Genomic DNA, 13,630 nt, shown 5'->3' with positions numbered 1-13,630 from the left:
AGGACTCCTCCTATTCCCTTGTGGTAAACTTCTTTAAGTGAAGTGAGAAAATAAACTATGTGAGCAGAATCATAGAACTGTCTGAAACAAACCATCAAGTAGAGCAATAAAACTATGACAATTATGATAAAATAACTAAGCAAAAGCATTTCATAGTCTCTGAAACTAAAAAAAACCCTCAGCCCTACTATCTGATTCTGTGAAAGGACACCCAATGAAAAACTAATGAGTATAATCAAAAAAAGCATAAAAAGTCTATGCCAAGTTTTGTATATATTCTTTTATCAAGTCATCCAATTACTATACTTCATTAAATTTTAAATTTATGAAATAAGGCCGGGCGCAGTGGCTCACGCCTGTAATCCCAGCACTTTGGGAGACCGAGGTGGGCGGATCACGAGGTCAGGAGATCGAGACCATCCTGGCTAACACGGTGAAACCCCATCTCTACTAAAAATACAAAAAATTAGCTGGGCATGGTGGCGGGCACCTGTAGTCCCAGCTACTCGGGAGGCTGAGGCAGGAGAATGGCATGAACCTGGGAGGCAGAGCTTACAGTGAGCCGGGATAGCGCCACTGCACTCCAGCCTGGGCGAAAGAGCAAGACTCTGTCTCAAAAAAAAAAAAAAAATTATGAAATAAAAAAAGCATCTTCAGAGATGTTAAAAGGTGAAATGTACACATCTTGAAATCAATGCAAATGTAACTGTTTCAGGGGAGGGGCTGGGAATTCTCTAAGGAGAATACTTGAGAAAAGTTAACTTGGCATATTACTGAAGTACTCCTCACTGGACACGTTTAAAAAATAAGACACGAAAGTGAAGGTAAATATTTAAAATTTTTTTTTTAGTTTAGATTTCCTTGGAACACAGGAAAGGAAAATTCAAATAACCTGGAACAACCTTAAAGTTTACTTTTTAGAACTTAATACAATGGAGAAATTGATAAGGGGAAAATATAAATCATAAGAACAATCTACCCTAAAAATCTCTGGCTTAAAAAAAATCTATGGCTTATTAATCTTTTTAAAATGTTGGTTAGTTTCTTTTATGTCAAATAAATAATATTTTACAGTAAATCATAACATTATGATCAAGGCATGCATTGCAAGTCCAGTGAAGCTCAACATTGCTTAACTTCTACTGAAGTGCCTAATTATGCTAAACCTAAAGATAAGCCTACATAGGAAAAAAATATTCCATGCCGATAATATTTGTTCATGTCTCCTCAATTACATGCACTTAAAATATAAAGCCAAGTTTTCGGTACATTTGAATAAACAGGAACATTTGAACTTACACCTTTATACCAGAGCGGCCCATCTCCTGGTGTGCCTGGGATAGTCCCATTGTAACCCTGTTACCCTGGTCTAATTGTTCATTGTACTCCCTATTATTCTGATAAATGTCCTGCTTTGTACAATAACTATTATTATATGCTGCTTAATTCTGCTATCTGAACAAGTCAAACTTGAGAAACAAACTTAATGATCAGGCTAGAAACAGGAGCAAAGTCAGTTATTTTTCTCAAATAGGTTATTTCCGATTTTAAGTATGAAATGACAAGTACACAGGGATGTGAAAGCAAAGTGTCTATGGAAAGACAATGATAACTGGGCCACATTTCTTTATTATGACCCATGTATAATAAACAAGGATATTACAGCAAACCTTAGCTTTATTCATGCTTTAAGAATGGATTCATACATCATTGAGTCTAAGATAGGACCTCTTGCCCAATAGCATAACAGGAAATGTTTTCTGTGACTAAAGACTGTGCTATACAGACTTACCTCTTCCCAATTCCAGCCGCCTGTTCTTCAATGAACACAATTTGGGAAAGGAGAATGGCCATGCAACACTCCTAGGAGGAAATCAACAGCTTAAATGAAAGACTCTAAACAACATCCATAACACTTGTCAGAAATCCTTGTTTTATAGCATTACAGTGCCATATAGCATAATAATAAAAATAATAAAAAACAATAATGATTTTACTCCTTAAATGAACTTAAGGAAAAATTAAATGAAAACAATAATGTGGTGGCATTTGGCTGCATGGAAGAACATAAGAAGTTTAAAAGAAGCTGTAACTAGCTTTTGTTTTTACAATGGGTGTATTTCCTTTATTATTATTATTTTTTAATTCATTTTTTTTTTTGAGGCAGAGTCTCACTCTGTCGCCCAGACTGGAGTGCAGTGGCGTGATCTCGGCTCACTGCAAGCTCTGCCTCCCAGGTTAACGCCATTCTCCTGCCTCGGCCTCCTGAGTAGCTGGGACTACAGGCGCCCACCACCACGCCTGGCTAATTTTTTTGTATTTTTAGTAAAGAGGGGTTTCACCATGTTAGCCAGGATGGTCTCGATCTCCTGACCTCATGGTCCACCTGCCTCGGCCTCCCAAAGTGCTGGGATTACAGGCATGAGCCACCGCACCCAGCCACAATGAGTGCATTTTCTAAGAGTAATATTTCTATGAAAACGTTTTACCTGTAATATTTTCTTACACTGAAAGCAAAAAACAAAACAGATACATCAAAACAATTTTAAGGAGGGCATTTATGTAGATGACTTTCTCTTCTTTATAATTTTCCATACTTCACTCATATGCCCACACACAATTATTAATAGTTTTAAACAGAAAATATTGATGTAGTATCCCTTTATTCATATGTTTAATTTTTTTTTTTTTTGAGATGGAGTCTCACTCTGTTGGCCAAGCTGGAGTGCAGTGGTACAATCTCGGCTCACTGCGACCTCCGCCTCCCAGGTTCAAGTGATCCTCCCAGCTCAGCTTCCCAAGTAGCTGGGATTATAGGTGTGAGCCACCATGCCTGGCTCATTTTTGTATTTTTAGGAGAGAAGGACTTCAGGCTAGTCTCGACCTCCTGACCTCAAGTGATCCCCCTGCCTCGGCTTCCCAAAGTACCGGGATTTACAGGCATGAGCCACTGTGTCTAGCCAGTATGTTTAATTTTTTTTTTTTTTTAAGACGGAGTTTCACTCTTTTTGCCCAGGCTGGAGTGCAATGGCGCGATCTTGGTTCATCACGACCTCTGCCTCCCAGGTTCAAGCGATTTTCCTGCCTCAGCCTCCTGAGTAGCTGGGATTACAGGAATGTGCCACCATGCCCAGCTAATTTTGTATTTTTAGTAGAGACAGGGTTTCTCCATGTTGGTCAGGCTGGTCTCAAACTCCCAACATCAGTTGATCCGCCCGCCTCAGCCTCCCAAAGTGCTGGGATTACAGGCATGAGCCACCGCGCCTGGCCCAATTTTTAACATAAACAGTTATGTTTAATTTTTATGTGTGACTAGCAATGTAGTGTCTAAAAATTTGTCCAAATTGACCTCTTTATATGATAATCAAAAAATTATACTAAGATTAACTTATCAACATATGGTTTAAGGACATCCACTCTATCCTCCCCAAAAAGATCTATTTCCTGAATATATAGTACTTTTAAAAGGATTAGACAATATTAACAGTCTAAGGCAGCAGTCCCCAACTTTTTGTGTATCAGGGACTGGTTTCATGGAAGACAGTATTTCCTGGGGAGCAGGGGTTGTGGTTTCAGGATGAAACTGTTCCACTTCAGATCATCAGGCATTAGACTCTCATAAGGAGTGCACGACCTAGATCCCTTGCATGCACAGTTTGCAATAGGGTTCCTGCTCCTATGAGAATCTAATGCGTCTGCTGATCTGATAGGAGGTGGAGCTCCGGTGGTAACGCTCACTCATCTGTCACTTACCCCCTGCTATGTGACCCAGTTCCTAACAGGCCACAGACCAGTACTGGTCTGTGGCTCCGGGGGTTGGGGACCCCTGCTCTAAGGCATGCATTATCAACAGGGGCAATATCAGACCTAGGAGACAAAAATTAGTTCCCAGGTACAAAAAAGTCAGATATTGTAATGGTTAGCAGCCCTTCAAGTGCCACAGTACAGTATATAGTTTATTTGTGGTACTAAAATTTCACGGGGGTCTGGGGGAACAATCAGGAAAATAAAAACACAGATGAGATAGCTATCTTACTGGCAACGCTGAGATTAATGTATATATACTTTCAGGTTGAAGCTCTTGGGAATAAAGATATCAGCTTTATATACATATAATTCTCCCCCTTCCCCAAAACAAAAAACAAAAAACAGGTTGGGCAAGGTGGCTCACGACTGTGATCCCAGCACTTTGGGAGGTCAACGTGGGCGGATCACGAGGTCAGGAGTTAGAGACCAGCCTGAACAACATGGCTAAACCCCGTCTCTACTAAAAAATGCAAAAATTAGCCAGGCGTGGTGGCACGCACCTGTAATCCCAGCTACTCAGGAGTCTGAGGCAGGAGGATCACTTGAACCTGGGAGGCAGAGGTTGCAGTGAGCCAAGATCGCGCCACTGCACTCCAGCCTGGGTGACCGAGCGAGACTCCGTCTCAAAAAAAAAGGAGGGGGGCGTGGGGGACTCCTCTTGCTGAGTGACTTAGAGACAGATCTCAATATCTAGGTAAAAGCATGCACTTGATGGCAGGCCTAGCCTCCTGATTCTCAACAACCTAGGACAACCAGTGGTTTTAAGGACATACGAGCTCTTTTTAAAGACTTCCTCACAACTGATGGGGGAATTATTCCCGTTACACATGGAACATTTAGATATAGAGTAGAATTTGACTGATATTTAAAAAACATGATTCTCCATCCAGTAACTACATGGACTTTTCTGGAGCTGAATAACGGACGACAAGCTAACTCCTGTTTTTGCACTCCATTCAGAGAAATTACATGGGACACACTCTTTTGTCATTCAGAAAAGTAAAATTTATTATTGCATTTATTATATAAGTTTTATTAGAAATGAAAAAAGAAGAAAAAGCTTCAGTGATTTAAAACCTACAATGGTGGCTCACTCCTGTAGTCCCGGCTACTTGGGAGGCTGAGGCCAGGAGAATCACTTGAGCCCAGAGGTTACAGATTAGCCTGGGCAATACAGCGAGACCCTGTCTCTAAAAAATAAATAAACAAAATAAAACCTACAACAGATGCAAAAAACTGTATCTTACATGATTTTTCTGATCTCTCCAAATCAGTCGGTGTGTACTAAGAAGGAGAGTCCCAGTATCAAATTTTATCTAGAAAGAAAGAGCATCACAAAATATTAATAACGTATCACTCATTGTGGTTCAGATTTTCTTTTTCATGAATTATACCACACTAAATTAATCATATAAATAAACATTTTACTTTTAGAATAGGCTTATCACAAATTAAAGAGAACCAATGCTACATACTTCATAAGCTATTTGTATAGTCTTGACAGCATTAGAAAAAAATGCAAACAACAACCAGGTATGATACACATTCATACTCTGCAATGCATGCAAAGGTTAAAAAGAAATGATGAGGTAGAACTGCATGGATTACCACAGAACTCTAAGACATTGGATGAGTGGGAAAGAAAGTGATTTACAGCAATTTACAATATTACATATGCAGTATATGTGTGGTTTGCAGACACACAAGTGGTGAAAAGGGTCTAAAAGGAACACACAATTATCTGTTAACAATCATTATCTCAGAAAAAGTGTGAGGAAAGGGGTAGAAGGGAAGCAAAGAGCTCTTTTTTACCTCTACACTTTATTGATTGGATTTCTTTGCAATTGAATTCATGTATAACACTCATAACATTTTTTAATGAAAACAAAATCCAGGAACAGATACAAATACATACAAAAATAAGTATGGATGGAGATTCAGTCAATGGCAGTGGGACAACTGGGTTGCCAGGTAGGAAAAAGAAAAACCCATACATTTGGATTTATACCTAATACAATGCACCAAAATGAATTCTAGATGGAACAAACAATTGAGTAAAAAACGAAAAAAATTATAAAAGCACTAGAAAAAATCATGAGATAATTTTTTAAATAATCTGAGGGGAGAAGACCTTTCTAAGAAGGCACAAAACCCATTAGCATTAAACAAAAACTCCCAAATTCATATGTTGAAGCCCTAACCCTCAACGTGATGGTATTTGGCGATGGAGCCTTTGGGAAGTGATTAGGTTTAGAAGGTCATGAGGTGGGGCCCTCATGATGGGACTAGTATCCCTATAAGAAGAGGAAGAGACAGGAGGGCTTCCTCTCCATGAACACGTGCTGAGAAAAGACCAAGCAAGTACACAGGGAAATGGTGGCCATCTGCAAGCCAGGAAGAGTGTCCTTACCAAGAACCAAATCTGCCAGCACCTTGGTCTTAGACTTCCCAGTCTCCAGAACTATGAGAAATAAACGCCTGTTGTTTAAGTCACCCAGGCTATGCTATTTTGTTTTAGCAGCTGAGCTGACACGGACATACTCTTTGGGTATGTATCACCTATTCAAAATATAAATTTTTAAATGTTCTTCAAAACTACAATACAATCACAAAGAAATGCCAGCTAGGTCTTCAGGACCAAAACTTTAAACCTCACTACTTGTTACTATGCCCTGAAAGTTACATAAATAAGCAAATTTTAGAGTTGGAACCCAAGAGATTAATGAATTAAACCCCTGTGTTTCTGTTAAAAGCAAGATATATGTTGGAAGCTTCTATTAACTCGAGTTACTAGAAAGTGGAATTTGCCACAAGGTAGGACTTCCTTGTGTCCTTTCCAGGAATATCCAGTTATTTTAAAAGTTATATCTGATCCTAAGTCTGAGCTAAAAAAAAAAAAAAAAGAGTTACAAGGATAGTCCCATTTATAAGGCAGCCTTACAACATAAATTCTAAGGAAAGCATTTTAGTTAGTGTCCAGTTTATTAAAATAAGACTGGAATTGTTTTGAGTTTAAAATAATATGTTAAAAATATGGCCGGGCACCGTGGCTCACGCCTATAATCCCAGCACTTTGGGAGGCTGAGGCAGGTGGATCACGAGGTCAGGAGATTGAGACCATCCTGGCTAACACGGTGAAACCCCGACTCTACTTTTAAAAATACAAAAAAAATAGCTGGGTGTGGTGGCGGGCGCCTGTAGTCCCAGCTACTCGGGAGGCTGAGGCAGGAGAATGGCAGGAACCTGGGAGGCGGAGCTTACAGTGAGCCGAGATCGCACCACTGCACTCCAGCGTGGGTGACAGAGCAAGACTCCGTTTAAAATATATATATATATATATATATATATATACACATATATATATTTGAAAAGTAAATAACGAATTGGAGCATTACTATATATCATTCTTAAACAATAAATTATTTATGCGGTTGATAATAAAGAGACTTATATTAATACAGAAAAAAGCAGGTCTCAAAATAGTATATACAGCATGACTCCACACACAGAATACGCTAAAAGTAACTGCTTATGGGTAGTAGGATTATTGATTATTTCAAGTTTCTCCTTTGGCTTATCCATATTTAACAACTTTGTTACATGTCTAATAAAAAAATCGATCACAGGCATGTATAACTTCATGTAACTCTGAACTATATATAAATCATTTTTTGTTAAATCAAGCACACATAGGAACATGTGTCAAAAAGTCCTTCTATAATAAATAACACACTTCTTGACATACATTTAAAAAAATTGTTTTCTAAGAGTAAGGTCTGATTGTATTATTAATAGCATTAAGTAGTAAATAATATGGTTAGTAAACTTTAATGATAACAGACCTTCTGAACCATCTAGTCTAAATACACTTCATGAGAGATTGTCCCACCAACAAACTTCAACATGTCAGAGAATAGACCTTATGAGTCCATGTTTTTCTCAGAATCAGAAATAAAACATATTTACTGCTGGCAGTTAGTTCAGTCTGGCTTCAAACATTTTGGTTAATCTCATCTATGCAAAACCAAATAACTGAGTTTACAATATTTTTTAAATCTCTTCTTTGCCAATGAGTAAATTTCCCTTCTCCGAAAGCAAATATTTAATTATCTTGAGAGTACATAATGCTGGCCGGGCGTGGTGGCTCATGCCTGTAATCCCAGCACTTTGGGAGGCCGAGGAAGGCGGATCACGAGGTCAGGAGATCAAGACCATCCTGGCTAACACGGTGAAACCCCGTCTCTACTAAAAATACAAAAAATTAGCCAGGCGTGGTGGCGGGCACCTGTAGTCCCAGCTACTCGGGAGGCTGAGGCAGGAGAATGGCGTGAACCTGGGAGGTGGAGCTTGCAGTGAGCTGAGATCGTGCCATTGCACTCCAACCTGGGTGACAGAGGGAGACTCCGTCTCAAAAAAAAAAAAAAAGGCCAGGCGCAGTGGCTCATGCCTGTAATCCCAGCACTTTGGGAGGCCTAGGCGGGCGGATCACGGATCAGGAGGTCAGGAGATCAAGACTATCCTGACTAACACGGTGAAACCCCGTCTCTACTAAAAATACAAAAAATTAGCCGGGCGTGGTAGCGGGTGCCTGTAGTCCCAGCTACTTGGGAGGCGGAGGCAGGAGAATGGCGTGAACCTGGGAGGCGGGGCGGGAGGCGGGGCGGGAGGCGGGGCTTGCAGTGAGTGGAGATCGCGCCACTGCACTCCAGCCTGGGCTACAGAGCGAGACTCCGTCTCAAAAAAAAAAAAAAAAAAAGGCGGGCGCCTTGGCTCACGCCTGTAATCCCAGCACTTTGAGAGGCCGAGGCAGGCGGATCAAGAGGTCAGGAGTTCAAGACCAGCCTGACCAACACGGTGAAAACCCCTCTCTACTAAAAATACAAAAAAAAAAAAAAAAAATTGCCGGGCGTGGTGGCGGGCGCCTGTAATCCCAGCTACTGGGGAGGCTGAGGTAGGAGAAACGCTTGAACCCGGGAAGCAGAGGTTGCAGTGAGCCAAGATCGCACCACTGCACTCCAGCCTGGGCGACAGAGCGAGATTCCGTCTCAAAAAAAAAAAAAGTAGATAATGCTGCATTATAGAACATAATAGTTCTGATTAAGAAACTTTGTATGTTATCTTACTGAAATCCAAGCACATATATGTTAATTTAAGGCTGGAGCCAGCCTATGTTCCACTGCTACTTCAATTAACAATGTGCAAATGTAAAACGTTGCTGCTTTAAATGAAGAAATTGTGTAATACTTGCCTTTCGGGATTCCAGTGGATTAAGATCTAAACCTGATAGTCAAGTTTAGGCTGGTTTGCTTACACCACTCAGAACCTAGAATAATTTTAACTGCTTAAAAATTGATCTAACTTCAGCACTCACTGAAAAGTTCTTACCATGTTTTTTTTTTAGTTTACATTTTTTCTGTTATAAAAGTCATGCATAGGCCGGGCGCGGTGGCTCACGCCTGTAATCCCAGCACTTTGTAAGGCCGAGGCGGGTAGATCACGAGGTCAGGAGATCGAGACCATCCTGGCTAACACGGTGAAACCCCGTCTCTACTAAAAATACAAAAAATTATCCGGGCGTGGTGGTGGGCGCCTGTAGTCCCAGCTACTCCGGAGGCTGAGGCTGGAGAATGGCGTGAGCCCGGGAGGCGGAGCTTGCAGCGAGCCGAGATCGCAACACTGCACTCCAGCCTGGATGACGGAGCCAGACTCCGTCTCAAAAAAAAAAAAAAAAAAAAAAAGAGTCATGCATGTTCAGTATTGAAAATCTGGAAAATATTTAGAGTCTGAAAAAGAAAATGAAATAACTCATACCAGCCAGAGTGTGTATGTATGTATACACAGACGTTTATGTATACATATATAATCTTTAAATAGAATATGATAGTTTTATAACTATGATTAATAGTATAGTTATAAAATATAGTTAGCAGCCTATCATTGGCAATTCCTTATGCTAATTAGGGCATGCCACAATTTTTTTTTGTCTTGAGATGGAGTTTCTTGTTGCCGAGGCTGGAGTGCGATGGTGCGATCTGGGCTCACGGCAACCTCTGCCACCCGGGTTCAAGCCATTCTCCTGCCTCAGCCTCCTGAGTAGCTGGGATTACAGGCACCCGCCACCACGCCCAGCTAATTTTTTGTATTTTTAGTAGAGATGGGGTTTTACCATGTTGGCCAGGCTGGTCTTAAACTCCTGACCTCAGATGATCCACCCGCCTCAGCCTCTCAAAGTGCTGGGATTACAGGCATGAGCCACCACGCCTGACCCCATGCCATAATTTAATTAACCAATCCCTATGGTGGACATTCAGACTGCTTCCAATTTTTCCATATATAATAATATTATACATAATATATAATAGTGCTGAGATGAGCATTCTCATATGTAATATTTTTATGCATCTCTGATTATTTCCCAAGGGTAAATTCCTAAAAGTGAGTTAGCTGAAAAAAAATAAACAATTTTCTAAATCTTCTGATATATGCTGCCAACTTGCCACTTTACACATTACTAACCTTACATTATTTTTTAAATTGGCTGAGGCTACAGAAGTGTCTGTGAATTCAAACAAATGACCTGTCTACACTGCTTATGAAAGTAACACATTATCTAGTCATAATGAGCCCATGAAAACTGTGCCTGTATAAACAAGCAAGTATGCATGTATTCATAAGAGGCACTTGGGCAGTGGGAAGAGCAGTCCATTGGATCTGGTTTGCAATTCTAGCTCCACCAGTTAGTAGTTGTGTGACCTTACACAGCTCACAGTTTTCTCAGCTATCAACTGTGGAGTCTCAGTTGCCCGTCTTTGGGAAGATTAGCTGTATTAAACATTACATCAAGGGTGACACCGGTGACTGCTATATTATGAAGTCTTTTTTTTTTTTTTTTGAGACGGAATCTCGCTCTGTTGCCTAGGCTGGAGTGCAGTGGCACAATCTCGGCTCACTGTAGCTCCATGAACAAAGCACAGGCTTTGAGTCTGATAAACAGAGATTTAAATCTTCTCTCTGTGGATCTTAGGCAAGTCACTGTATCTCTTGGCGTTACTTTCTCATTCAGTAAAATACCTCATATTCTGAGAGGATTAAATGAGATGACATATACAGCTCTTGGCTCATAGTAGGTTCTTTAATTATTCAGGTTTTAAAAAAATGTGTTTCACACCCACAACCAGCCAGGAGATACAAGGATGAGCAAGGCACACCTGTGCTCCAGAAACATCAAACTAGTCTAGAAGACAGCCATGCGCACGCTTGCCCAGGGAATGGGTTGGGATGCAAACTATGAAGATTAAGCAATCTGGACTGCAGTCCCTAGGTCGAAGGAGCCAGTGAGGCATCCTAAAAGGCAGACTAATTTCATCAGATTTGGGGGCTAATGTGTGTAGCCTTGTAGAGTCTCTAGCACCACAGGAGGTCTGGAAACCTTCCAACAGATGAAGGAAGCCAGGATACCGCACCTTCCCCCAGGAGTCAGCCTGTGCCTCATTCAGCCTAGGGACCCATAGCTGCAAGGCAGCTCAGCAAGTCACTAAGTCCAGCTTTGGGGCACAGTGGTAAGGAGACTCCTCTTAGAGCTCTACTCCAATTTCAAGCTTTTGGAAGAGTTAATTCTGGACTAGATCACAGGGTCTAAAGCAATGTTTTCCCAATGATTTGTTTCTTAAACCTCTGACATCTATATACTTGTCAGCTAATACAAGCAGCAAAAATTTTAAAGTAAAAATTAAAACTTGCTGGTTCAACAATGTATCTTTCATGTAAAACTACTAATGGTTGTTATTTTACACTGTTTTAAATCTATCACAGCTATACTGCCTGCCAGCAAAGGTGTTCCTAGTCTCCAAATTGGAGTTCCATAGAACAGTATCATGCCATGCTCTGCAAAAGCATGACTTCCTGGTGCTCCCTCAGGGAGTGGCACTGGAGGAGTCTCTGAGGACAGATCTACCACTGTCAACATTTAGTTCCTCTCAAAGGGGGGGCAAAATCAAAACGCCGAGGAAGGGGAGGTGGATTAACCTTCCCATTTAAAATAGTCACAAAGATGTAAATTGGTAAGAAAGGGGAAAAAAATAGCTTGTCACTCCATTCCGGGGATGGAAGACTCAACTTGAGATCAAGCTAGTTAAAGTGCTAAGGCAGGCTGGGCACAGTGGCTCAAGAGCCTGTAATCCCAGCTCTTTGGGAGGCCCAAGCGGGCGTATCATTTGAGGTCAGGAGTTTGAGACCAGCCTGGCCAATGTGGTGAAACCCCGTCTCTACTAAATATACAAAAATCAGCCGGGCATGGTTGCAGGCGCCTGTAATCCCAGTTACTCAGGAGGCTGAGGCAGGAGAATTGCTTGAATCCGGGAGGCGGAGGTTGCAGTGAGCCCAGATCGCGCCACTGCACTCCAGCCTGGCGACAGAGTGAGACTCCGTCTCAAAATAAATAAATAAATTAATTAAATTAAGAAGTGCTAAGGCAGTAAGTGAAGATAGGTCCGAGCAAATTATTTAAGGAAAAGACCTTTACTCAATAATACAGGCAACATAGCCCATAGAAAATGCCCTAAGAGAGTCAGAGGACCTGAGTCCAATGTCACCTGTGCCTCTAAATAGCACTTACCTGGTAAGCACTTACCAGGAAAAGCTGAGTTGAGGAACTTATATTAAAGTACAGCGGAAAGTGTCGTTAATAAAACGGCAAGGGAAGAGAGGTAGCAAATTAAAACTTCTGGAAACCAAAAATGCTTGTGGGTAAATGAGTTTTAAAATTTTTCTAATTCCAGTTTATACATTTCATTCCAGGACAAGATATTTCATAGTTTCAACAAAGTATCTACAAAATATTTACTTACACTTCCTATTTCTCCTCTCGATTTGCAAACGCACCTTCTAAGATTTATGCTTGCATTACAAGGCACGGTCTACTATTAATATAACACTTTACAAAACACGCTCAGAACGCCTTTCTAAAGCAATTACAAAACAAAACAAAAACACAATAGCCTCTGGCAAGGGCATTCCAATGAGGCACTGATACCTCTTTAGGAAATCCTTTCGAAGCAATCCTTCACCCCTCTGCCCAGATATACTAATCCCTCCGACTGCATAAGGTCCAAGCTAAAGCTTCCGCTGGGGCACGGACTGTACGGCCACCGCGCCCTCCTCACAGAAAGGCGGAACCGGGCTGTCCGGTTCCGACGCCGAGGTTGGTGTCGTCAGAGGGCCTGGAACCAGGCCGAGGAAGTCGACTGCCCGATCGCCGCCCGGCGCCCGCAGACGGCGAGCGCTCCTTCTCCCAGGCACTGCAGCTGTGCGCTCCCGGAAGCATTCCGGGCGGAGGGAAGCGGCCGCGATCCGCGCCTGCTGGGAACCGTGCCAAAGTTGGGACCCTCGCGGAGGAGGCAGCCGAGCGCTCCACGCAGCGTGCTACCGACCGGCGGGGAGCGCAAGAGCGCTGCGCCCCGCACAGAGGCCAGCCGGGCCGCCGAGGGCCGGGAGCTAGGCCGGGGACCCTGCCGCGCCGAGCCGGGCCGCGCGCCCACCGGAGGTCCCTTCCGCCAGCCCCTTGGGAAGGCTGGCCGACGCCCTACCTTCTCCTCGCCATCGTAGATTCGCACCCCGCGCTGCTGGATCACCAGGGTCTCGTTGATCTCCAGGAGGCCGCTGGTCCAAAAGAAGCGGTCCATGGCCGCTGCCACCCAGCCCCGGCGCTCCGGGGCCGTGAGCAGCGCGCCGTGCAGCCTGCGGCGCCCCCTAGCGTCGGACGGGACGGAAGCGGGTCGGGGCGGGTGAGGGAGGGAGGGAGGGAGCGGCCTGGCAGCGAGCGGGC

At 42.6% G+C, this 13,630-nt stretch overlaps 1 protein-coding gene across 3 annotated transcripts in view; it reads right to left on the bottom strand.

Annotated features, from left to right (window-relative positions):
- VPS36 (vacuolar protein sorting 36 homolog) overlaps positions 1 to 13,565 on the bottom strand; it is a 39,927-nt gene extending 26,362 nt beyond the window's left edge. For 2 of the 3 annotated variants that reach the window (XM_030813455.1, XM_003257414.3), the window contains exons 1-3: positions 13,392 to 13,565; positions 5,055 to 5,123; positions 1,793 to 1,863 (exon numbers count right to left, since the gene is read on the bottom strand). In XM_030813455.1, coding sequence (XP_030669315.1) covers positions 1,793 to 1,863; positions 5,055 to 5,123; positions 13,392 to 13,487 — 236 coding nt within the window. In that variant the 5' untranslated portion in view covers positions 13,488 to 13,565. Of the gene's footprint in view, positions 1 to 1,792; positions 1,864 to 5,054; positions 5,124 to 12,838; positions 13,349 to 13,391 lie in introns of those variants that run through there. The other variant, XM_012506947.2, reaches the window with a different exon arrangement.
- Positions 13,566 to 13,630: the final 65 nt, after the last annotated feature.

The sequence above is a fragment of the Nomascus leucogenys genome, chromosome 5 (genome assembly GCF_006542625.1).
Source record: "Nomascus leucogenys isolate Asia chromosome 5, Asia_NLE_v1, whole genome shotgun sequence".
NCBI classification, from domain to species: Eukaryota; Metazoa; Chordata; class Mammalia; order Primates; family Hylobatidae; genus Nomascus; species Nomascus leucogenys.
This window is presented reverse-complemented; position numbering and strand designations above follow the sequence as displayed.